This window comes from Scophthalmus maximus, chromosome 22 (genome assembly GCF_022379125.1).
Source record: "Scophthalmus maximus strain ysfricsl-2021 chromosome 22, ASM2237912v1, whole genome shotgun sequence".
NCBI classification, from domain to species: Eukaryota; Metazoa; Chordata; class Actinopteri; order Pleuronectiformes; family Scophthalmidae; genus Scophthalmus; species Scophthalmus maximus.
The window spans coordinates 6,512,501-6,536,578 of record NC_061536.1 but is presented as its reverse complement, the minus strand read 5'-3'; the positions used below and the strand labels follow the sequence as shown (position 1 = coordinate 6,536,578).

General features: G+C 43.5%; 3 protein-coding genes across 6 annotated transcripts in view; 2 read left to right on the top strand and 1 right to left on the bottom strand.

Moving 5' to 3' along the window:
- Window positions 1–68: 68 nt before the first annotated feature.
- nup153 (nucleoporin 153) lies at window positions 69–15,905 on the bottom strand. Of its 4 annotated transcripts, none has more exons than XM_035620945.2 (22): window positions 15,752–15,905; window positions 11,889–12,120; window positions 11,499–11,774; window positions 11,074–11,213; window positions 10,315–10,443; window positions 9,987–10,103; window positions 9,827–9,868; window positions 9,605–9,658; window positions 8,051–8,191; window positions 7,882–7,931; window positions 7,301–7,436; window positions 6,773–6,931; window positions 6,585–6,683; window positions 6,406–6,490; window positions 6,223–6,297; window positions 5,443–6,123; window positions 5,073–5,276; window positions 3,902–4,912; window positions 2,923–3,378; window positions 2,577–2,795; window positions 2,248–2,431; window positions 69–1,743 (listed from the first exon to the last, which is right to left on the bottom strand). In XM_035620945.2, exons 1-22 carry the CDS (start codon window positions 15,878–15,880, stop codon window positions 1,656–1,658), a joined length of 4,707 nt encoding a protein of 1,568 aa, XP_035476838.2. In that variant the 5' UTR covers window positions 15,881–15,905; the 3' UTR covers window positions 69–1,655. The 4 variants fall into 4 exon arrangements, with proteins under 4 accessions (XP_035476838.2, XP_035476842.2, XP_035476841.2 ...); XM_035620949.2 differs by having other exon boundaries at window positions 2,935–3,378; XM_035620948.2 differs by having other exon boundaries at window positions 11,889–12,117; window positions 15,752–15,903.
- Window positions 15,906–17,600: 1,695 nt separating this feature from the next.
- On the top strand, window positions 17,601–20,867 carry stmnd1 (stathmin domain containing 1). The gene is made up of 5 exons (XM_035620954.2): window positions 17,601–17,825; window positions 19,004–19,187; window positions 19,275–19,414; window positions 19,743–19,874; window positions 20,002–20,867. The coding sequence occupies exons 1-5, from the start codon at window positions 17,688–17,690 to the stop codon at window positions 20,422–20,424; spliced, it is 1,017 nt and encodes a 338-aa protein (XP_035476847.2). The 5' UTR covers window positions 17,601–17,687; the 3' UTR covers window positions 20,425–20,867.
- Window positions 20,868–22,862: 1,995 nt separating this feature from the next.
- Window positions 22,863–24,078, top strand: part of rbm24a (RNA binding motif protein 24a) — a 10,225-nt gene continuing 9,009 nt past the window's right edge. Inside the window, exon 1 of the mRNA XM_035620959.2 lies at window positions 22,863–23,371. Within this exon, the coding sequence (XP_035476852.1) occupies window positions 23,204–23,371 (168 nt within the window). The 5' untranslated portion in view covers window positions 22,863–23,203. The remainder of the gene's footprint in view (window positions 23,372–24,078) is intronic.

Sequence of the window (24,078 nt, the reverse complement as noted above, 5' to 3'; positions counted from 1 at the left end):
ACAGATATTGACACCGTGTTGCCTGATATTTGTTTGCAACGTTGACTTAATAAATAACACACTGCGGGTTCTGTGTGACAAGATTTTTTTTAATAGTTTTATTGATGGTAATTACCCATGGTTTTAATTATAATCAGTCATCCAGTAATAATCATGGCTTTAAAATTAAACTGACTTCCGTATCATCCAAAGTCACCCTCGTCCATTTAAACACGCAATAGAAAAATATATACTTAATACTTTGTACAATACTGGTTTTGGTCCAAACAAAAGTGGATCAGAAAAGCCAATATACCTTTAGTCATCAAAGGCTCCCCAATTTGCATTTAAGCTTCTTTTAAATGGATTCGGGCAACTTTGAATATAGGAATATACATAATAAATTCTAAAGACAAAAAATGCTGAATGCAGAGTTGGTAACACAAAAAAAAATGTTCAACTTCACAGATTAAAAAAAAAAAAATCACTATTTACAGGTTTTTATAATATTCAAAGGCCAATTAAGAGAGAGAGAGATAAAGAGGGAGAGGCAGAGAGAGAGGTAAAGGGAGACTGTAAGGAAGAGCGAGTGAACAAGAGAGAGACGAGAGGGCACAAAAAGCAGAGTAGGTGAGCGAACCAGAGATCAAAGATTCAAACATGTAACAGAGTTTTGAAACTATGCATTTACAAAATCCTTAAGGAGTTGAACAAGGGCGTAAGCCTCCGGCCTGGTCCGGCCTCCACAGTGCATGGATACGTTTTCCCCTCTCCTGAACCCTGCCCTCCCTCCTTCCTTCCTTCCTTCCTTCCCTTGTTGGTTTTTTTTTTCGTTTTAGACATTCATTTGCTTGCTCGCCTGTGGCGGCGCTAACTAGCGGCCCAGGTGATGAACTCTGTCGTTCAGTTTTTCATACACACACGGACACGCAAACCTCAGCATGTACAAAGAAACCAAACACACCTCAAGTCTGTACATTAGTGAGGGTGGGGGTGGGGGCGACGGGACACAAGCACGCTGCATTCACCACAAAGATTACACGCTCATTCCTGTACATACAGCACACTGCACTGACACCGTGGCTGCACCTCCAGCGGCTCCTTGGTCTCCCGTAAAGGGGCAGTCTCAATAGTCTGAAGGATTGCCACTGGAAGTTCACCACACAGCTCTCACTACCTCTCTGCACATCACAGCTCATAAACCTGATCACACGTACTAATTAATAGGGTTTCATGTATACTCACAACTCTTTAGATTTGCAACTTTTGCCTTTGTAATTTTACTACAAAAAGTCATGCCTAAGGTCTAGCAGACATTTGCCGGTGTCAAAAAATAAGATAGGACTGCTTGTTTTTCATGTCGAGCACGGGGTCCTGGCTTGATTTATGGTTTTCTAAGTCTGTTTCATTGCACAGTCAAGAGTTTTTCTCATGACAAGTCCTGTGGGATGGTCTCACATATTAACGGCTCTGGTCTACATGTGAAAGCTTCGGCCCCACCCGTTCCAGCTCGAGCATAAAGCAGCAACCCCCCCCCCCAAGCCTCGTCCCGTCTTCACATGCAAAGTCAATTCAGTGTTTGTCCAGTGGAGACCTTCCAGCACTTTATTCAGCCTTCAGTGGGGATATAAGTCAAGTCAAAGTCACGTCTGCTTTCTAGTCGAGTCCACACAGCTCTACTTCCTGCGCCGCACTGCCGTCTTGATCTTGCGTCCTGCGATAGCTTGCTGTCCAGCAGGGGAGGCGACAAAGGATTTAGTCGACCTGGAAAACCAAATGATGTTGAGTTACATTTGTATAGAAACATTTTAATTCTGAGAAAAATGATAATGTTCTACTTTATTTTGTTATTAGAAATATCCATTATAAATGTTTGATGCTCTATACTATGGCTGGGCACTGAACGGATTGTTTCATTCATTAAGCAAGTTATTTTGCTTGGCTACGGTTGTGTAAAATTGGGAAAGAGCAAAAGCGTGGCTCAACTTTATCAGGCTAAACGCCAATAGTGAGATGAAGTATATGTAGAAACGACATTGCTGCCGAATAGACGACACAACGAATTTGACCAAACACTTGAACCTACATGTTTGACCGCAAAAAGACCAGACCACAACAGTCCTCCTCTCAGCATTTAAGTCCACCGTACGGTTTTATAGAAAACAGAACCGCTACCAAAGTTGAGGTATTTAAACCTAGTCCTACTTTACACCGTGTCCTTACTATGACTGGGCCAGATGATGCACATGTTACGAGGGTGTAACGTACCCAATGTTAAATGATGGTGGTTGTGCGAAGCTGAATCCACCTCCAGGTGTTCCTGGCTGGGGTGCGATGGGGGGGTTGGCAGAGGGAGCGGGAGAAGCTGCTGAACCTACTCCAAAAGTAAACACACCCGAGGTGTTGTTCGTGACTCCAAATGCGCTGGCTCCTCCGAACTGAAAGCCTCCACCTGATGAATATAGATAAATATACACATTTATAGACAACTACAGATTCATCTACCCAAGATAAATAGAAGTTCATAGAGTGAGGATCACTGGCACATTGTGCGACACGCAGTCTTAAAAGGAAAAAGGATTATTTGAGTTCCCCACCTGGTGCAGAATTAGCCGCTGCCCCAAATACAGGTGTGGAGTTCACCTGCTGTCCAAACACGGGGGCAGCTTCAGAACTGGCCCCAAAGGCAGGGGCTTGGGGGGGCCCGGCTGTGAAGGAGGTACCAAAAGATGAGCCAAATGAAGGAGTCGGGTTGGCCCCAAAGCCACCAGCGGGGGCTGAACTGAAGGCAAACGGAGAGGGGGCCGTAGACGGAGCTGTCGGTGGAAAAGAAAAAGGATGAAAAACACAAATACACGTGCAGATTATAAATATGAAACTACGATTTGATTATATTATATGTTAACATTTTCACAGTTTGTCGGTGAAGCCCAAATCAATCACCAAGAGACAGACCAGAGGATGAGGCAGCAGGTGGTGGTGCTCCAAAACTGAAGGATGGAGGAGGAGGAGCAGCAGCAGCAGCAGCAGCAGCAGCAGCAGCAGCAGCAGGGGGAGCAGCTTTGGCAGAAACACCAAAGATGAAGGGCTGAGCTGTAGCTGGGGCTGGAACCGAGTTCAGAGGAGCTGCTGATGGAGCAGGCGGCTGGCTGTCCTGGTTCTGTCCAAAGACGAAGGCTTTGGCTGGAGGAGCGTCAGTGGAGGCTGCAGCAGGCTGACCGAACATGAAAGTGCTGGGAGCTGCAGAAGCAGCTGGAGCCTGGGTGGAGCTGCTGCTGCTGCTGCTGCCAAAGAGACTGGGGGTCGGGATGGAGGAGGACGAGGTGGTGGAGTTGGTGGTGTTGGTGGGATTGCTAGCTATAAAGGAAAATGCTGGTTTCGGACCAGCAGCAGCTGAATCTGTTGGGAAGAAAAGAGAGTGGGTTGTGGTGAGTTGTACTTTGCTGAGGGAAAACGCCATAATATTGAATTTTTTGTGGATTCCGCTTTTTCCGACCTTAACCCGACAATATTTGTTGTTCTTATGGAATCAACAGTATTGAAAAACTATTTTTTTTAAAACAAATGCGAGTAATTGCAGTGTTTCCCCTACCATTGAATTGGGGGGGGGGGGGGGGGGGGGGGGGGGGGGGCTTTAAAGTCTAATTAATTTTAATTAAAAAAAATAAATATAAATATATATATATCTATTTTTTTTTTGTTGTATTTTACATATAATGCCAAGCAGAAATCATTTATGGTCACTTTTCATATATACCTTATACATCATTCATGTATAAAAGATTGTGGATGAAACGTGATTTGTGGAACCTAACGAGCCCGAGCTCGAACCCTAGCCCCCCCCCAAGCCAGTAAACCTAGGGGAAACACTGAATTGCATATCAAACACTTACTCAACGTGCACCATTCACAAATTAAATACCTGTAGCACTTTGTCCAAAGGTGAAGGAGGGCTTTGGAGCCTCTGCAACAGATGTTATGCTCTTGTCTGCTGCCTTGCCAAAGGGGTATGGGGGCGGAGGTTGGTCTGTTAATGCACTGGGCTTGCTGAAGGAAAAGCCACTTGAAGGGGCCGGTGCTGGTGTGGCATCTGCATCTTTACTCGCAGGGCCAAAGAGGAACGAAGATGGAGCTGGGGAAGCAGCGCGTTCTTTCTTTTCCTCGGGCTTCCCGAAGGAAAAGGTGGGAGCAGCTGGCTCTTTGTCTGTCTGTAAGGATCCAAACGTAGCACCTCCTTGTGGTGTGGTGGTTGCCATAGTTGGCTTTCCCAGTCTCCCAAACACCGACCCAGCGGTGGCTGTTGTGGTGGTGGTTGCGTTGTTGTTTGCTGAAGTGGTGTCGTCTGATGATGCAGCACTCTCACTCTTTCCTTGAGGGGGAGCAGGAGGAGTGAAACTAGCGGAGGATGAGGTGGGGGTGTCCAATATTTTCTCTTCAGTTTTCGACAGTCCAAAGGTGAAGCCACCCTTAGAAGTGTTGTTTTCTGTGCTAAATGATCCCGTTCCAAACATTATCCCACCACTGGCTCCGAACTTTAACCCAGAACCTGTACTCGGCTGGTCTGACTTTTTGTCATCATCAGAGGCAGTCCCAAATTTAAAGCCCTCGCTTGAGCTGCCGAATTTGAACCCTGATGAGGCACTAGTGTCCTTAGTGGTTTCTGATGAGGAGCTTCCAGATTGGTTTCCAAATTTGAATCCACCGGAAGAAGAAGAGAGTTCTGAATTTGAGCCTCCGAACTTGAAACCTCCAGATCCTGAGGTACTGTCAGACGTGCCAAACTTGAAACCTCCAGATCCAGACCCTGAGGTACTGTCGGACGTGCCAAACTTGAAACCTCCAGATCCAGACCCTGAGGTACTGTCAGACGTGCCAAATTTAAAACCTCCAGAGGTAGAGGAGCCTGAAGTCCCACCAGCTGATGAACCAAAAGCTGAAGTGAAAAGGAATATCCAAACGTCAGAGTAAGTATGCATTCCATTCAGGGAACAAGTTCTTAAGCCAAAATATTAATTAAACACCAACATGGCTGAAGTCATTTACTAACAAAATGCTGTTGCAAGAGAACTGAAAGTCGGTCTCTCTATTTTTACCTTTGGGCTCCACGTTAGCTCCAGGTTTGGCTGTTTGACAAGCAACACACTGTACGTCAGCAGCCTTGTTTTGTACGAGACAGACGTCACAGTCCCAGGCACCCTCTGGCTTCTTGAATTTATCCGCCAACCCAAAAACTGGAGCAGAGCTGGCTGAAGAAGACGATCCTACTGAAGCTCCTGCAGATGTTGCTGTTGCTGCACCTGTAGTGTTGATGAGGAAAGGACGACAGGTCACTTAACTAACAATTGCCTCTGAAAATATATTTTAGTCAAGGACACAGTTAAGTCTGAATTATGCTTTCATGAAAAAATAAGATAAATGACAAAAAATATATAAAAATAATTATCATGGTCATGCTCTTTTTACCTGGTTTAGCACTCATGCAGGCCACACACTTTGTGTCTTCCGCCTTGTTCTCTACCAAGCATGTATCACATTCCCATGCACCCTCGGGTTTTTTGAACTTGTCTCCAAACCCGACGAACCCTGTGGAAACAGGGGCTGTGGGGGGGGCAACAGTCTTTACAGCTGAGAAGGCAGAAGGAAGAGTCAGTGAGGGTTTCAGTCCCGTTCCGGGTTTGGCCGTTTCGCAGGCCACACACTTTACTGCCTCGGGTTTGTTTAGAACAAGACACGTGTCACAGTCCCACGTTCCGGCAGGTTTCGAGAACATTGTACCGAAACCTGTGGTGGTCGTAGTTGTTGAGGAGGTGGTGTTCGTGCTGCTGCTGCTGCTGCTGCTGCTCTCCAGCCTGACAAAGGTTGTGGGTGAAGGCTTACTGTCCATAGGTTTTGATGAGGAGGAGTTGGGCTGAGGGGCCATACAGCAAACACATTTAGCATCTGATGGTTTGTTCGGCACCAAGCAGACATCACAGGTCCAGTTTAACGGGGATTTGAAAAAATCTCCAAACCCTGTTGAAGAAGACAGGGAGGAGGAAGAGGTGGAGGAGGAGGTGGAGGAGGAGGAGGCAGTGGATTGTGTGGAGGTCGGCTGAAGAGAATTGTCTGGGCCTGAGGAGGGCTGAGCAACAGGAGAGGCAAAGCCTGGAGAGAACAGGAGAAGAAATAATACAATTAACTTGCAGATCCACTTTTGTAAAAATGTCACTCAAAGGTTGTAGATAATGTGTCAGTGACTCTCACCAGGTGCTTTGAGAAGATCCAGCACACTGCCCTGCTTCAGGGCCTTGGCTGGTTTGAAGGGTCCTTCAAATTCTTCTATATATATATATATGTGTGTATATAAGGAAACACACAAAAAATCAGAACGTTTTCAGTTGAGGGAAGAAATCTGAATAAGACCAACGGAAAGAAAACTCTTCTTACCTGCTACTGCTATGGGAGTGGATAGCTTCCCATTGGACATTGTGGGAGCCAACTTTGCTACAGGAGCACTAAAAGTAAATCCAGCCTACAAACAGGAAAAATAAAGTTACAGATTTAAGTTTTTCAAATATAAAGAATCCTTGATGATTTAATCATTAAGAAATAAACCATTTACTTACTGAAGGGGAAAAGGAAGGTGGGCTCGCAGCAGTTGCTTTCACAATAGGGGAGGAAAATGTAAAAGGTACACAGAGGGGTGTCGAGGCTGTTGGAGGCTCCTGAGGTGAAAAAAAACAAACATTAGTAACATGTTTATCACTAGACTTGTAGTAACAATGTAGTAGGAAGAGGCGTTTTAAAGACGAACCTTGTTTGCGAACGTGCCCTTGGCGGGAGTAACTGCAGTGACAGTGGAGGCAGTGTAGCTGGTAGCTGGGGGTGGAGGAGGGGTGGAGAAGCTGAAGGTGGGCAAGGTGGAGGAGCTGATCGGAAGTGAAATGGCTGGAAGGTCAGGAACCTCAACCACCTAAAATCAGAAACAAGCATTAATATCGTATTGTGCTAAATTCTGAGACAACTCATAGTGTTAGGTGCAAACCATTAAATTATTCTTCCATTCCTGAGCAGTGCATCTTTTAGACTGATGGTGAAAGGACGTAAACCCATGTTTAATTTTGATCTGAATGTTGCAAGACGCATATCTGATCTGTATTTATGACGTATATCTTGGCCCAAAAATAAGCCTGATGCTGCCCTGGTATCAAATTATGAAGTTAACACACTCACATAAAAAAAAGTATCAATCATCTGATTAGTCCTGGAAAACTAGAGTTAGCCAGATAAAGAAAAATAATCATATATAAGAAATGTATCATTAGCCTTGTGGTTTCCTCACCTCATCCTCCTCGAGGCGTTTGGTGGAAGGTCGTGTACTGGTTCTCTCCCTCTTCATCTTGCCCCCTCCAGAGCTGATGCTGCTGGCTGCAGGCGTGCTGGAGAGAGGATAGGCTGGGACACTGGAGCCCATTGTGCTAGCAGAAGGGCAACACGGGTATTGTTTAGTAAAACAGAACTTCAAGGAGAAAAATACTTCACACAGATAAGTCAGACATCCCCCAAAGGTTTGACAATTACCAAGGATGTTGCGATTGTCTTGCTATTGTAGGATTACATTAGTTTTTGGAAATTTATTTTTTAATAAATCCAGCTATGTTATCATGTTTTCCCTGAGACATTGTAGGGAACTCTTATCACTACAAAAATGTTGAACACCTAACCTTGATTCCATTGGAAACAAGTAGCCAAAAAGAAACAGCAACACAAATTTAAACTTAATTTTAAATTGAGTTTTTGGGGTTATAGAGCAATAGAAACTTAATCATAACAGAGAAATGGACTTGGTTTGAATTCTGCAGTGAATTTGGACCTACTGGTCCCAAATCAATCGGAGCATCTCTAATAGTTTTGCATCAGTACCTTTGAGAAAAAGGGGTTGCTTTCGGTAACTGAGGTGATTGTCTTGTAGGCTGTGGGAAAAATACAAGAACATAATTAGCATTAGAATATGTATTGGACACCAATTGTCTTAATCAAATATAGAGGAACAATGTTGTCGTGTCTAGTAATGCAGCGCTGTGTTTCTGACCGTCTCTCTTGGGGTCCTGTCCAGGTTTCGGCTCACTCCTCCTGGAGTCAAAGTCGGCCTGAAGGACACGGAGCGGTTTCCTGACACTGAGGCTGCAGCAGGAACCACCAATCTCTGAACCGGTGGGAGGGTAGAATCCATCTGAAACAAAGAGTCAAAAAAATGGAGAAAAATTCGAGCCATAATGAAGAAAAAGCTTCTATGTCTAAAAGTATCTTTAAAAAAAATACTGAAACATAAAAGAGTCAACTCAATGTTATTTAGGTATTCGCACATAGCGTTAATGTATCAAACACAGCCAGGGCAGTTTATTCCTCTCAACTCATCAAAAAGGAAACTGCTTCCCAGATCATGAACAGCAACATTCTCTACAGACCATAAACACTGCAAATGGAATCAGGCTGCGACCACACAGATGGTGCTTGACAGAAGGATAAATCCTTCTTCCGGCAATATATTGTTGATGATAAAGAATCACCCCAGTGTTTTCCTATAATTTTAGACAAGAGCTATATAAGAATTATCTGTGATATTACCCTTATTGCAGGTAAAGTTGGGTACACAGTGTTTATCATTATTATTGTAGTTGCTGGCAATCAGGTTATGAAAAAAAAAACACTGCAGTACAGAAATGCTAAATGAGATCTGAGGGAATTTAAATTAGGTTTAGGTTTGTTTATTGTGCACGGACAAATGTTAACTGTTAAAATGTTCTGCCATGAAATCAAAGGGAAAAATCAGTTTCAAGATAGTTTGCATATATTAAAAACATTGTAGGCTATTTTCTTTACTCATTAAGCAGCAAAAAGCCCATCGATTGTGAATGTTCTTTTTTGGACCTGCAAGGGTCAATACACCATTGTTGGCCTTTACAAAGCAGCTGTCGCAGATGGGAATGTCTGACAGTTATTAGTGAGGACGAGTCCCGTCCAGAGCTGGCACAATAGAACAGCAGACTTAACACACAGCACATACACAAGCTTTAATGAGCCAAGTACGACACACAGTCCAGCACATGTTCACTGATAAGCACTTGCGTGTACATGCACATAAAAGAAAAGCGCACACACACACACACACACACACACACACACACACACACACACACACACACACACACACACACACACACACACACACACACACACACACACACACACACACACACACACACACACACACACACACACACACACACACACACACACACAGTGGTGAACAGCTGTGTCCCAGCTGAGGAGAATCCCGTTAAGTTCTGTAACCGAGGCCAACAGGCAGTGGGACAGGAAATGACAGTAAGACAACCCACAACAAGTGCTGCCGAATTTGTACAATGACACCCCTGTTTGATTCCCATCACTGGGCCTTGTGACCCTTGTACGAGGACTCCATCAGAGCACAAGTGAGGTTTGTTTGCTGATGTGCATACACAAGTTTAAAATCATAATAGGGAAATAATATAAACTTAAGTTTAAAATCATAAGCTTCTCACAATAACTTTTGATGGACACAACATAAAGCGACACAGCCCTAGGGATAAGACATTTTACATACCCGTTTCCTTTTTGACTGGAAATAAGGAACATCGTGATTTGGGCCGTCCATCAACTGCAAAAGACAAAGATTATGTGACAACATAATCGCTAAATATTTTCGATTGGTTCGTCAGCATTTCAACATTTTGCAAACTGTAAAATCTCTACTATTTTAGTTCAATACAATATGTTGCTGTAAACACTTGCTTGTGATATGTGCTGGGTATATTAAAACACTTACTGGTGACAGGGGGGATGCTGCTGCTGGGATTCTCTTGGCATCCTACAGATGAGGAAAAATATGACAAAGTTTACATATACAAAATATCAGGTATCAAGTATCAAACCATTGAGTTAAAATCAAGTTTGAACTGCAGCCATGTGTGTGTGCATAAACTCACAGCCAGAGGGCTTGACATGCGCTCCAAGGACTGCAGGATGCGTCTGGCTGTGGCACTAGTCACCCCGCAGGGCTGAGCTCCAGCAGGCTTGGCCTTGATCTGTCTCCTCACTGGAGCCTACGGATCAGATGAGTCAAGTTAGTCTTTAGTTAAGTTAATAATAATCAGTCACATTCATCTTATTATGTCATAAATAAAGTGCTTACATTCTAAGCACTGATAACATGTAACATCTACAAAATGTTCATGTACATAGAGAATGACTAGAAATAACTAATCTGTAGCAGAAATGAACAGTTTCTAGTTTGTTTGGTCGTCACTTGCTCACCTGGTATGGTGTTCCAGGACGTGAGCGAGAGCTCCTGACCGCAGCTGCCCCACCATACATGGTCTTCCCAGGGTAGAACGGTGAATCTCCAAGTTGGCTAGAGTTCAGCACTGTGCCGTTAAATGTTGACTGCGAGAGAAAGGATTCAATTAAATAATATCGGGTTAATTGTATTGCTAATCAATGGCATTCCCAAACTTACATTTGTTATATTATACATGAAATAAGAGAAAGAAGTTTCAGATGGCTAAACAAAACAATGTAATGAGTTAAACTGCAAAAAAAAAAAAACTTTCAGTGTTTCTCATTAGATTCCATCTGTGGCAGATTGTGTTTGGCCAGTGAGCCCAGTCCTGCCACATCTAGAGTGTATACCAGAGCAGACTAGTTCTTATGCGTTGGCTACACGGAGTTGTGGTGTTGGATACGTTGCCATGCACATGATCAGATTAACAACATGTTGATGGCACGAGACACTGAATGGAACAAATCAATTTATCTACATCTTAAAGTAATGGCCAGTGTAAAATTTGTACACGTTTGTGCTTCACACGACTTTGCAGTGTTGGGTGCACTGACCAAATTCCAGAGAGACAATTTATATTGAAGTGGGTCACTGCTCTAATGGCGTAGATCAAACCCTGAGACACCATAATACGAAGCTTTGTGGCACTGACCTGTTCTTTCACCCAGTTTTTTCTTTTACCAATTCACACTGACAGACTCACTATACCAGTGGACAAAAACTCAGATACTCACATTGGAAGACGATCCAAAAACGGAGAGGTTGAAAGCAGGCTTTTTCAGACTGGACTGGGAAGGCTGAGGCCCAGAGTTTGTTCTGTCCATCTCTGGGGACCAAAGCTGGGGCAGTGATGCTGTTTTTGAAGCGGGGACATCTGAAAAAGAGGAGATTGCGTCTCAGTCGCAGTTTGCAGATTTCAGGTCTGAGTCAACCCATACAGACGAGAGATTAAGTCACTAAGACACTAGCCTCTAATTACAGCAACACTGGTTGCATTTTCCATCTATTCAATTTCATACATTACAAAGAAATCCGGTTCAAACCAGATCATCACACGAGATGTGTTTCCTGCCATTTTTGCAGAAAGTTGCTGAGGTGATTGTTTCTCAGCAGGCGATTTCACATCAACTTGAAGGTGTGCTATTCGCTTTGACCATACCTTTGTCAGAGGCGCGGGAGGAGAACCCACTTGTGGTGGAGATGTTATCATCTTCATGCTGTGAGAGGTTGTCCTTGATTTCTTTCACCAAGGAGAAGCCTGTGGAAAAGGGTCCAGGGGCTGAGGAGGTGGAGGGCGGGGAGAAGAGGCTGCTGGAAGCCACCAGATTTGGAGAGGAAGCCTCCAGCGGGGCAAAATGAAGGTGGGAGCGACTCAGAGGGGGTCGAGAAAGGACATACTCCTGAAAGTTCAGCGATGCCCGACTGGTGGAGGGCTCTGTGCAAGAGAGGATAATTACAGATGAGCATGGTGGAACAGAGAAAAAAAATGTTTAAAAAAAAATTGCAATTCTTATGTAAGGGATTAAAAGTGACTGAACAGGCCCCTTACCCGTGTTACTGGTGCTAGGTTCCGGGGAGTCACGTCCATCAAGGGGAGGAGGTCCCTCTTCACTGCCATTAGGAGGAGGAGGCGGAGGCGGCGGCGGCTGGCAATTCTGGCCTGTCCCTTGTACAGCCCCCTCTCCTTCAGTAGCATCTTCATTCTTGAAGTATTTTTGCAGCCAGGAAGGAACGATGCTCTTTACTGTGTCCGTCACCCGACTGATGATGCCTGACTGCTGCTGATGAAAAAAACACGAGAAGGGGAGGGCAGGCAATGACATCAATGAGAAGCAGAGACAAAGGCAAAAAAGACTAAAGAAAAGAACCGTAAACTTTAAATGTGTTTTTCCAAGGTATTTGAATCATATACAACGGTTTCTGGACTCCTTATTTGCTAATTTAAGCAATTAACCAGTGTTTACCGGAAAATTGGATCTCATGCGTGGCGGTAGCTGAGTATGAGTGTGTTTGCTAAGAGTGTGAGTGAGAGGAGCAGAGAGAGCCTGAGCGAATCCATGCTCTCTACAATTAAGCAACGATGCAAAACACATGTCTTGTATTATTATGAAAAGTGTAAAAAAATTGGTTCATTATGGAACTGGAAGGACAAAGTAGTTCACGGCGGGCGCCAAAGTCTAGGTAATTAAAGGGAAACACTGAAGTAACATTCAGTGTTTTATTGTTTGAATCAGCAGCCCAGCACCACTTGAAATGAGAAGCCATTCGTTCTCCCTGGTGCAAAGCAAAACACGAGCTTAGTTAGACAGAAACTGGGTCAGGCACTGTGTGTGCTTCTACAACAACGTGACCGAGTGACACTGGTTTGCACTACACAGAGGTGTAATAGTGGATGAATTCTAATCGCTAACAATGAACCTTGACTCCTACATCACGTAGGCAAAGTAACTGACTTTCCAGCTTTCAACTCGTATTCTACATTAAGGGAACTTTCTCGGACTTCGCTGGCTAACTGGATCATGAAAAGCACATCTGACTGGGTCTGCAGCCCCTGAAGACAGCCGGGTGGTATATTCAGTTCAAAAGTTACAGAAAAGCTGCCATGTGCCAAATTTGCCCCTGTGTTTAAATGTATTAGTATTCAATGCTGGTATATTCTCCACAAGTCACAATCTGTTTCATGAATGTCATCACAGCATGTAGCCGTTTTGAGTCGCAGTAAAGGAAGACAAAGGCTGCCGTGAATCCAGCCAGTGCCGGGTGTATTGAAGAGCAGCGAACGAGGCTGCCGAAAACTCAAGTTTGGAGCTTTTTCCTGCGCCAGATCCATTTACAATTTTTGGGATCTCAGAATGGTACTGTGACTGAATTTGGGCTGCAACTAATAATATTTTCATTACCGATTAATCTGTCCATTATTTCCTCGATCGTGTTCCCCAAAACCCAAGATGGTGGGGTTTTTTTGTACACACACCAAAGATATTTAGTTTACTGTCATAGAGCAAAGAAACCAGTAAATATTCACATTTAAGAAGCTGAAATCATAGAATTCTGACATTTTCCCATAAAAGCTGCTTTTTTAACCCATTATCAAAATGGTTGGCGATTGATTTAGTAGATGATTACTAATCGATTAACTGTTGCAGCTCTTGGCTATATTTGGATTATTCAGACAAGGCACAAATGTCCCCTGTTTGAGTGAGAAGATAACAGATGGAGAGTGGAAAAGTTGAGCAAAAGAGCTAGTTAGCTGGTGTATACATGCTGTGAAATTTTTGGTTGCTTACAACTCCTGATAAGAGCCATATGTGCCTCTTGCTTTCCCTTTATCTTTGAGAAACACCTGTGGGCCCCCCTGCACTTTAACCTATGTACAAATACACAACACGGATGAAATAACACAACAGTGCTGGTTTATTTAGCACTGCGTACACTATTGTTATGAGGATTTAAGGGTGCCAGACTTCTGCTGTGGCCATAGTCACGTGATTAAGTAACCTGTGGTCAACTGATTCTGCTATTTTGTTTGACTTTTGCCTAACTCTAAATTTTTAAAATAATAGGTGTGAATATTATTAACAGGTACCACAACTATTAAAAATAATTTAGACAGTCTGATTGTTCATTTGTGCCATGTGAAAACGACATTAAGTGCTGACGATTTAGACACTGTTAAGACTAGCAAGCATTGGCTTGGCATCGTTGAGCGATGAATAAAGACGGATGCTGCAAACACTGCATGTCTTATCATGCTCCTTCTCCTTCTCTACCAGTAGAACCGTGTAGACCAAGCTATTGCCGAAAAGCTCAAACAATCTTCCAAAGAACGGGACAAATATTGTTTTGGGCTGATTTCAGTCCAGGCACATTTGTATGAACTTTAAAAACACACGCATTACTTCCTATTTAGTCAAAAACATGAGCATTATTTAATGTAATCATGACTGCATTAGCTGGACTGTATGAAGCTAAATACACACAATTAATTAAAATCTCTATAGAACACAGTCTTTATATATTCACAGTGCTGATGGAAAAAGTAAGTGAGTCCTTGAATTTTGTAACTGGTCGAACCTTCTTCAGCAGCAAGAACCTCAAAAAAACTCTTTCATCAGTTATAGATGAGACCTGCACAATGTGCATGAGGAATTTAGGAACATCTTTAAGACAAGGGCTTATTTCAACTTTGTGGTTAAGTTGTAGTTTGTGTTAGTTGAATGCAGACACAACCCTATTTATCCAAATGAAGGGGGACACTGTAGAATATCACAAATATTGCATTCATGCTAAACCTTACAAATACAATTTATTACTTACAATTGAATATATACAAATCACCATTTAATCACATTCATATCTTATACATTTTTGATTGTCTAAACTGAATATAGTTCATCACAGATGCGGATAACAGTTATTTACAATCAACAATGGTGAATAATCAATTTAACAAATCCAAATGTTCTTAGGTGTACCTAATAAACTGGCCACTGGATGTATCGATTTGATCATGTTTACTTTCACATTAGATCCGCTGTGTGTACAGTAAGGGGACACGCTGGCATGTTACATCTCACATAAACAAAAAGATTCGTCGTTTGCCTAAATACACAACGTGATAACTCAACAAATCGGCAAATGGATCTGCCGTGCACCACGACACGCCGTGTCCACCGTTAACAACATGGAGTCGTTTAAAGAATAACATTCGTATATTTTCAAGCGGCGTGTGAATCCGCCGGGGCAGCCATGTGGGTTCCCAGCCAGCCGTTGCTTCCTGCGCAATCCAACTGCTCTGAGGTTTGGCTAACGTTAGCTAGCCTCACATCCAAAATCCCTATCCGACACGCCAGCACCACAATACTAAAATTCATAAATACGAGGGCTGATAACATGCAGATGTGGGCGCGTAAAAAATTAGCCCCAAGTGACAATGTCACTTCAGCCAGCAATAGTGCGAAGTCCCCAAACTTAAGAGCCGGAGACAACAATGCGTTGCTTTTGCCAGTGCTAGCTTGTATTAGCTACAATGGCTAACGTAGAATTCCACTTCCTTGCTTTCTGCTAACTTCGCTAGCAGCAGAAGATTACACCAGCGGGGCTGTGTCTGGTACACCCGGCGCGTCGTGTGCGCGCGTACACTTCAACAAACACTTGTTTGTCAGTCTACACGACTAGCCGTGCCGTGATTTGACCTGTCAAGTCCGCCTAATTTCGGTAACATGTGAGCCAGTCCGCTAGTCGACTAGCATTTCCCGGACATGCTAGCAGCGCGTGGAGGCCACGAGCGCTAACAGCAGGCCGTAAAATGTCTCCAACAAAACAATAACAAGAGCGGAGGCGTAGTGGTACAACGGTCACGGTAACGTCCTCGACAAGGACTGTTAACGCGAAAACTTTCACACGGTTTACCTGTTTACTCTTGGCGTAAGGTTTGGAGGCGATGTGATATCTCCTGCTTCTAATTTTCCCTCCACCCGTGGCCGCCATGGCTCTGTCGTTTGAGCGTCTATCGTTGTTTCGGCGCCGGATAGCTGTCATCCAGCACAGCGGCCAGGGCACCGAGGCATTCTGGGTAATGTAGTAACAGAACGTAACAAAGACGTTCGCCAGGACCACATGGCTCGAACGTTCGGGTTATTTTGTGCCATGCTCCCACTTAAACTAATTATACAGCCATGATTTTTAAAACATTTCATCGTTTATGTTATCAATAGGAGGCATAGTTTAGTCACTCAATACAAAATAAACGATGGTACTTCCGTGTTATGCTACTTTATACTTCCAATCAGATTGTAATCTGCCATATTTGAAAGGTATAGGCTAATAAAATAAATACATTATCATGCATTATAGTAGATTAAGCTACCTAGCAGTAAGGCCAAGCTCTGCATGGCTCCAGCCCTCTAGTCTACTTACAATAGAGCCTGGTGGAGTGAATAAGCACTCTACTGCACCCCTGTGGTATTTTCCTTAATGGGTTATTTATCTAGATTCAAGGATAGTTGTATTGTCAGAATCAGAATCAGATCAGCTTTATTAGCCAGTACTCCAAGAGTTTATACACAAAATCTGTGGGCCTTGAGGGCAAAAGTTACAGAGTACAGGCATGTACACATGACTCTTTTTATCCTCAGCTGACCCTTGGGGAGCTCCCTAGTGAAATGCCACATGCAAAATACATCATAGTATTAAATGCAGTTAAATTGGATTTACCTGGTTGATGCAGTCACTGTCAAAATGCTCCATTGCTTGTTCTCTGAAGAAATAATTAATTTGATCCTCTAATCCATGTGCACGGTTTACAATTCTATCACCATGGATTTCAAAACTGTTGGTACCGATCACAAGTTCAGGTTTACACATGTTTGTTTTTTTTGTCATGAGCTGACTAAAATTTGATGAACTGCAAAATGTAATAATATGTCTCATATGTATATTGGCATGTCAAGTAGGAGCAATTGTTTCCACTGGGGATTAAATGAACTTAAAGAATTTATGTTTATCAAGATAGCTGAATTTAGCTTTGTAACTCTGACCACACTGCCAAAATATTTGTGAATTTGAAAAAAAAAGAGTAAAATCGAAAAGCAATCATTACCGACACTTGTTCAAAGATATAAATAATATAAAACAGGCGCAGGTTGTCATGAGCATGAGTTTTGGGGCTGTTTAGTCCTAGTTCCTGGCATTGGGGAACCGATGCCGTGGTCTCTTTCTTGAGCTGATCACTGTCTTGTGTTACCTCAAAAACGCAAAGCGCTGAATAACAGACCTCGGAAATAGCAACTGCTGCGATTGTCATTCAGACTTAAATGTATCACTTGTACCACCCATGTAGATGTTTACTCGAAATCAAACGACTTTACAGGTCTTTGCATACTTTATATTGGGGTAAAGGAAATTGTATTTAAAAAAAAATATATGAATGCTTTCAGGAAATAACTAAAACCACCACTATAGTTAATTCCTCTACATGGCCGTATGAGATGCTTTTAATCAGCAATTAGTCTTTCAAGCTGGGAAATGAATTAGAATCTGCAGAAAATAAAGCAAGACAATGAAAAATTGTATACTATATGCTGGTATTTGGGAGGATTCTGAGAGGTTGAGGGTCTTGGACTCTTGACCTCTTGCGCTGGTGGTAGACCCCCTGTGTCTGTCACAGACCAAACGGACCATCACCAGTGAGAGACGGTGCTTTGTAGGTTGTTGTTCCAGGGTGTCGCCTCTTTAGCCGGGTCACATTTGTTGTAGCAACGGCCCCCTAGCAACGCACCGGGCTCATCTAGACCGTGTGTCCGTGTGTGTGTGTGTGTGAAGGAATGCCAGGTTACACGGGCATCGCATGAGAGAAGTAAACACGGCGAGGTGTGATCGAAGCAGACACCTGGGCCTCCCACTGACTTCCACCGCAATGGGATGCGGCGGCTCCACGAACACCGCGGTACAACCGCTGACACGAGAGCAGCTGGATGGAGACGAGGTAAGATCCGCGTCGCGCCACGCGCCACTTTGAGTCAGCGCACTGCGAGACGTGTTCGATATCGCCACCGACGTCCAGGTCACGTCAAATCGGTGCCACGAAGGGCTGTGATAGAGTTGTCCAAATATTAACAAGTAGTGTCGAAAGGTTTTTTTTCTTTCTATTTTACTCAATTGAATGCGTCGTAATTTTGGTTATAGTTCAAATACGGCATGTGACAATATTACATCTAAGAAGCTTTGGAAGAAATATTCAGGTTCTTAAAAGTAGAAAATGTAAAAAATGCCAACAAAACAAGTTTGTTTATTTATTTACTTACTTATTTAATCCCCTTACGTCGCCTCCAAACCCTTAAAAGTATTGAAATATATATAGTTCCAGTGTGTAACATTCAAATAGTGGGGTGGACATCTGGAAAAAAAAACTGATTTGGTAAAAGTGCAGCTGCATTATCAGTAAAACAAAAAGTCAAAATTAAACATGGTCATTATGCAGATTCATTTCTGAATGTTATATTGTAATGTTACTGGGTAGTTATCCATTGAAATGTGGTAGATGTTCGAGGCTGAGCTGATTTGATTTGACTTTATATGATGTTAGTTTAATTAACTGTGTGAAAATATGAGATCATTTCTAAATAAAAAGATGTTCATGTTGATCATGGTGTTTTATTTGAAAAACTGCAAATTTACCACAGTTATAAGTTTAATATAATGAGTGAGAAGTGATATTGCACCCCGGTTTTCTTATGGCTAAGGTGCATACAACATAACAGCAAGCAATGTTCACAGTTCAACTAACAGCCGGGAAATCTCCTCCACTACCACTATGTGGGAACCAATGCGAAAAATGATGTAAACAGGAAATGGAGATACTGATGAAAAGTCCTTGAGTAAATGTACATAGTGTACTTTCCCTTCTAATTAATGGTGATATTACAAAATCAACAGTTTTTCACTGGTCAGAGAATACACTGTATATTATGTGTGTGTGTATATGTGTGATTTGTAGATGTTTCGTGCTGTATTTATTGTTCTACTGTGTTCATGGCAATGGCCATGATGCACAGATGCCATCAACACAACAATCATGTCTGTCATACCAGACAGAAAGAGGTCAGGACATTCGGTCTTTTGACTTACATCTTCTGAATTCACATTGTGTCTGTGTCCTGTTAGGATGAGACAGGGAGTAAACTGGGTAGTCGTGGAGACTCTGCCGTGTCAAAGGGCACCACAGACAGTGGGGTGGGGATGGAGAACAAAGAGATCCCTGTGTTACCTGGAGCAGTGCCCAGAAAACTCCCTCCTCTGACATCGGAGTGTGCCGGAGAAAGTGTGGCCGACAGATTTACGCACAATGGTGGGTGTGTTCAAAAACTTTGTCACTCTGAAGAGAAAATCCAGTGCACACATCTCAAGTGCTTCTGTTTCACTGTGTCCGGCTCAGGATTGCTGCAGCAGGACAGCACAGTGCAGGAGCGTCAAAAGTCCAGTGAGATACTGGAGGAGCTCCTGAACCAGGGCATCATCCCAGTGGGACAGACCCGAGGGGGGAGCAGCGGGGCTGGAGAAGCCTACAGCATCATGGTGGGTCCTTCATGCACACTGGTCAATGTGGGAAAAGACTGACTCACCGATTATCTATCCTGCTGTTAAAGCCCGACCCCTGTGTGAAACACTAACTGATGCCCCAGAAGAAATTAAGGAAAATCATAACATTTATAAAGTAATAATAGTAATAATTTATAATAAATAAAGTGCAATACAGCACGTAGAAGGACATTGATTTACGTTCTGTTTCCTCTCACATATAGGTCAGGGTCAGTCAGTGCATTCACCTGTGATCTGAAGATTGTGCGTTCTCTGTCTCCCTCTGCTGTGTGTGTGTGTGTGTGTGTGTGTGTGTGTGTGTCAGCTGGATGACAGAGATGTGGTCAGGCGAAGGCCTCCTGCAAGACTGGAGTCTCTGAGGGCCAAAAAAGAGCAAAGTCTCCCTAGCAGAGAAGAGATTGAGGAGAAGATAAGACTTGCTGAAGAGAGACGCAAGGTACAATGTGTGTGTGTGTGTGTGTGTTTGAACACATCTGCGTTCTTTCTCTTTGTCTCCCTCTCACAGTTGATGTATGTCTTTTTTCCCTCCTTTTCACTCGTATGCTCCTTCCATTATCTCTCAGTTAAGGGAAGATGAGCTCAAGATGCGTTTAAGGACCAAGTCAGCGCACGTTCGTGTCCGCAAACCCATCTCCAGTGTAGCAGAAGATGAAGACTTATCCCTCACGCCTCTCTGCCAGATCACCAGTGAGCCACCTGAGGGACGAGAGAGTGCAAGAGAGAACAAAGGGCACGGCGGAGAGCGTGAAAAAGAAATGGCCAGAGCAGAGAAGAGCAAATGGATGGAAAAGGAACGAACAAGTGGAGAGAACGGTGAGGACGGGGATGATGATGAGGAGGGGGATGAGGTGGAGTTGAGCAAGGGGGATGAGGTCCAGTCGGGGCCGCTCCTCACTGCCTCAGGGGAGCTGGAGAGTGATCCGAGCTTCCAACATGCAGAAGACAAAGAGGAGAAATTTAGGATTATTACAGAGACGAGCCATTAATCAGCAGTAAGAGAGAGAGAAATGAAAGGAAGCTAAAATTATTCCTTTTGCACAGTTGAGAGGCCTGATACATTTAAGCTGTCATCAGACAGTTAAAATTAGGGAAGCACACATTTTATTAATATCAATGTGAGGGTTTTCTTTCCAAATCAAAGTAATTTAACTGAGTGAATGATTTAATGAATATAATCAAGACTTAATGTTCTCGCCAACACACCAAACGGATATTTGTTCTGAATTGCATTTGTCTAATTTTGCATATAAAGGGTGAGGTGTTCTGTTGGGCACAAGATGGCGCTGTTTCAGTGGGTTTACATTGTGTTATCCACCTGAGGTCTGTGAACCCCTTCTGGAGGTTTTGGTGACAAGATGAGGATGTTCCTTTTAAAAAATGTCTATAAGCCGATGTTGTCGATGATCAATAAAAGCTCCTCTTTTGTTAATCAGAGTGTTTGTTTGTGTGGAAGAACGATGTGTGTGTGCTCAGTGGTATGTTAGCATCCAAAAATGTAAAACGTTATCAATTCAGCTCATTAACAAGAGTAAAGTTTAAATTTTAGATGAGTTTTTGTATTGTTTTTGCAGGTTTTTTCGGAAAGAGGTTGGGGGAGTGCAACCTAGGTGGGACTGTGCTGTGGGTATTCAGCTGTCGCGGTGACCTTTGACCTCTATCTTTTCTCTGCCTGACTTGTGCTAAAGCCAACTGGCCAAAAAGCACTACACCCTTTGTCTTGATTACACTGGAAAAAGCCTACGTTTGATATTTCAACATGCAAAATGTTTGAATTCATTGAGAAACAGGACCAGCTGACATGGGAGCCACATTTATCGTGTTACGGTCTTTGTGGTGATGATTTGCTGACACATTCCCTGCACATGTAATGTGGAGTTTATCAATTTGCATACTTCTAAAGATCATTGGGACAGAACATCTAATTAAAGTTTTAAATATGCCAAAGGCAGTAACTGTTAAAAAAAAAAAAGAATATAAGAGGATTCAGACAATGTTGCTCATGAGAAGAGACAACAGGGGATGCAACCCGACCGGATCCCCATTGTAGAGCCTGGGTAAGTTGATCTCTGTCCCCCCTTCACGACTCCGGTCAGACTTTAACGGGCGTGTGGCTGCATTAATAAAATAGTGAGTGAACAGAGACTCTGCAGGACAAAGCACTATCAGGTTGCATCTCATTGTAATCTGGAGTTCTGCAGCGACAATTCACATTCAGTTCGGGTACATTGTGTCTTTCCTTTAAGAATACAGATTTCGGTAGTTTTTGTTTTTTTAACCTACAGAGAAGATATCAGAACAGATAAAAACAGAGCATTGGTATATGGTGTGTCAAATGACACATAATCAATTATGGTCCCACTGCGAGTGTGCCAACTCATGGTGTTGCACACAGTGACAGGATTAATGTAGGCCAGTGCGCTCACAGAAGCGAAGCCGCCATGAATGATTAACAGCAGGGTTCCCTCTCACATTACTGGAGGTGAATTACTTATCCTGGCCGCTCAGAGAGAGATCCAGGGATCCAGCAGTCAGGCCAGCACCGAGGAGGCCAAACATCGCAAGTTCAATTTTAATCATTCATTGTTCACAGACCGGTTGAAGTAATCTGTGGCTGGTTTTACATGATCTTTACCCAATCCTAATAATCATAATAATCCTCCCATTTCTTTGTGTTAAAGTTAGGGTTGAATCAACAGGTTTTCAACTCAGGGACCTTCAAGGAAATGTAAAATAGAACCAGTCTGAAGTTCTCAGATATGATTTTCCAAACCTGTTGTATAGGTTCATATCAGGGGACACAGTGGAGTCCCTGATCTTACAACCTTTATGATGTATAGGAAATCCAAGGTTTAGGCATTACGCTATCAACCCCCCACGAGTGAAGGCTGATCCGTCCAGCAGAGTCTCCATGCTGCACCTGTCTGTCTGCTCACTGCTGCTGCTGTAATGTGTCTGTCCCCGGGCTGCGTCCAGCCCCTGACCGGCTGTTTATACAGGAGGCCTAATCCATGCAGGCTTTTAGAGAGACAGGACGGACCCCTTTTCCACAGTCCACGCTTGAACCTAGCTCACCAACGAGAGAAAAGACTATAAACATCAGTTATTTATTTATAGGCTATATATGGTCGGTGGAAGTCACACAAACATTCCCTGATTATTTTTCACATGAAGCACACTGCACCCCCCCCCCCCCGAAGGTCTCTGCTCCCCTCAGTCTCCAACACATCATCAGTGGAATCAGGTTTGTCTCTGATGGGGAATTAAACGTGATTCTAGTAAAGAAAGATCTGTGGGGGGGGGTCCCCTCCCTTTGTGAAGGAGCTCCAGTGTTCCACACACAGCTTCCCAGCTGTTTGTGCGCGCTGGTGGGCGGGCAGAGATGGACTAGAGAGTTGGGTGGAGTTAGGAGCAGCGCTTTTAGGAATGGGTCCCAAAGCCATTCAGTTAGACAGCAGAGTTACCGAGAAGAGCTGGAAACACCTGATGGTCTCTTTGGGACAATCCGCTCCATTTAACTCTCCTCTTGACTGTCGGAAGATAAATCTACCTCCAGGCTTCAGTTTTGTCTACTTTTTGTATCGTTTTTTCTCTTCTGATAAAAGTTACAGAGCCAGCTGATCTCTCTCTCTCTCTCTCTCTCTCTCTCTCTCTCTCTTTCATTTCTTTCTTGAGCCAAAGTCTTATTGATAAGGAGACATTGCACTATTTCTTTTTTTTTTTTGTGTAACTGTTCCTATATTTATTGTCATTTTCTTTGCACTAACGATGCACACCACGCAAAAGGACACGACCTACACGAAGATTTTTGTCGGGGGTCTTCCCTACCACACCACGGATTCAAGTCTCAGGAAATATTTCGAGGTGTTCGGTGAGATTGAAGAAGCGGTGGTCATCACCGACAGACAGACCGGCAAGTCCAGGGGTTATGGATTCGTGAGTATCACCTTAAAAAAAACTAAAATGGAAAAACAAAACGCGCTTGTGATATTTTAACCCAATTACGCACACGCATGAGAACTCCTGCCGCACCACGCGTCTCCGCTTATTGTGCGCGCCTGCATGTTGCTGCCATTCGCGGCATCAGTCACCGACATCAACGTATTCGCAGTCATCGGATGGTTTGTGCTTTGATGAGCAGGCACTGTTTAAAATGTGTGCCATCGGCTCCTGTCGCAATCTCGCACCCACACCGACTTGTTGCGCGCTGGTATGCGCCCCTGACACCTCCCCAAGAGAGCTGCCCCTCACACTGACAGCTCCGCGGGGCTGAGAGATGTGTTGATATTACAGGGCACTTTTCTCAAACCGTGGTTTCGTCATCTCAGAGCTGTTTACAATGTTGGGACAAACACTTTTTGCTCAGACTTAGAAAAATGATTTCAGACGCACTTGTAGGGGTAAAAGAAAACAGCAGCCCCGCAGCCACAGCCTGTATCCCCCTTTGTTTTCGTTTTAGAGACACTTAATTCATTTATTCCATTATGGCAGACTCTTGCTCGAATATAAATGTAACAAGAATATCAAAAGAGAAATCTGGACTCCAGATTTGGAATTTTTTCAAAGACTGTTTAATCTTATTCGAAAGTTGGCAAGAGTTCCCAGTAGATGAAGTTTGCACAATCGCCCCCTGATGTGCACCA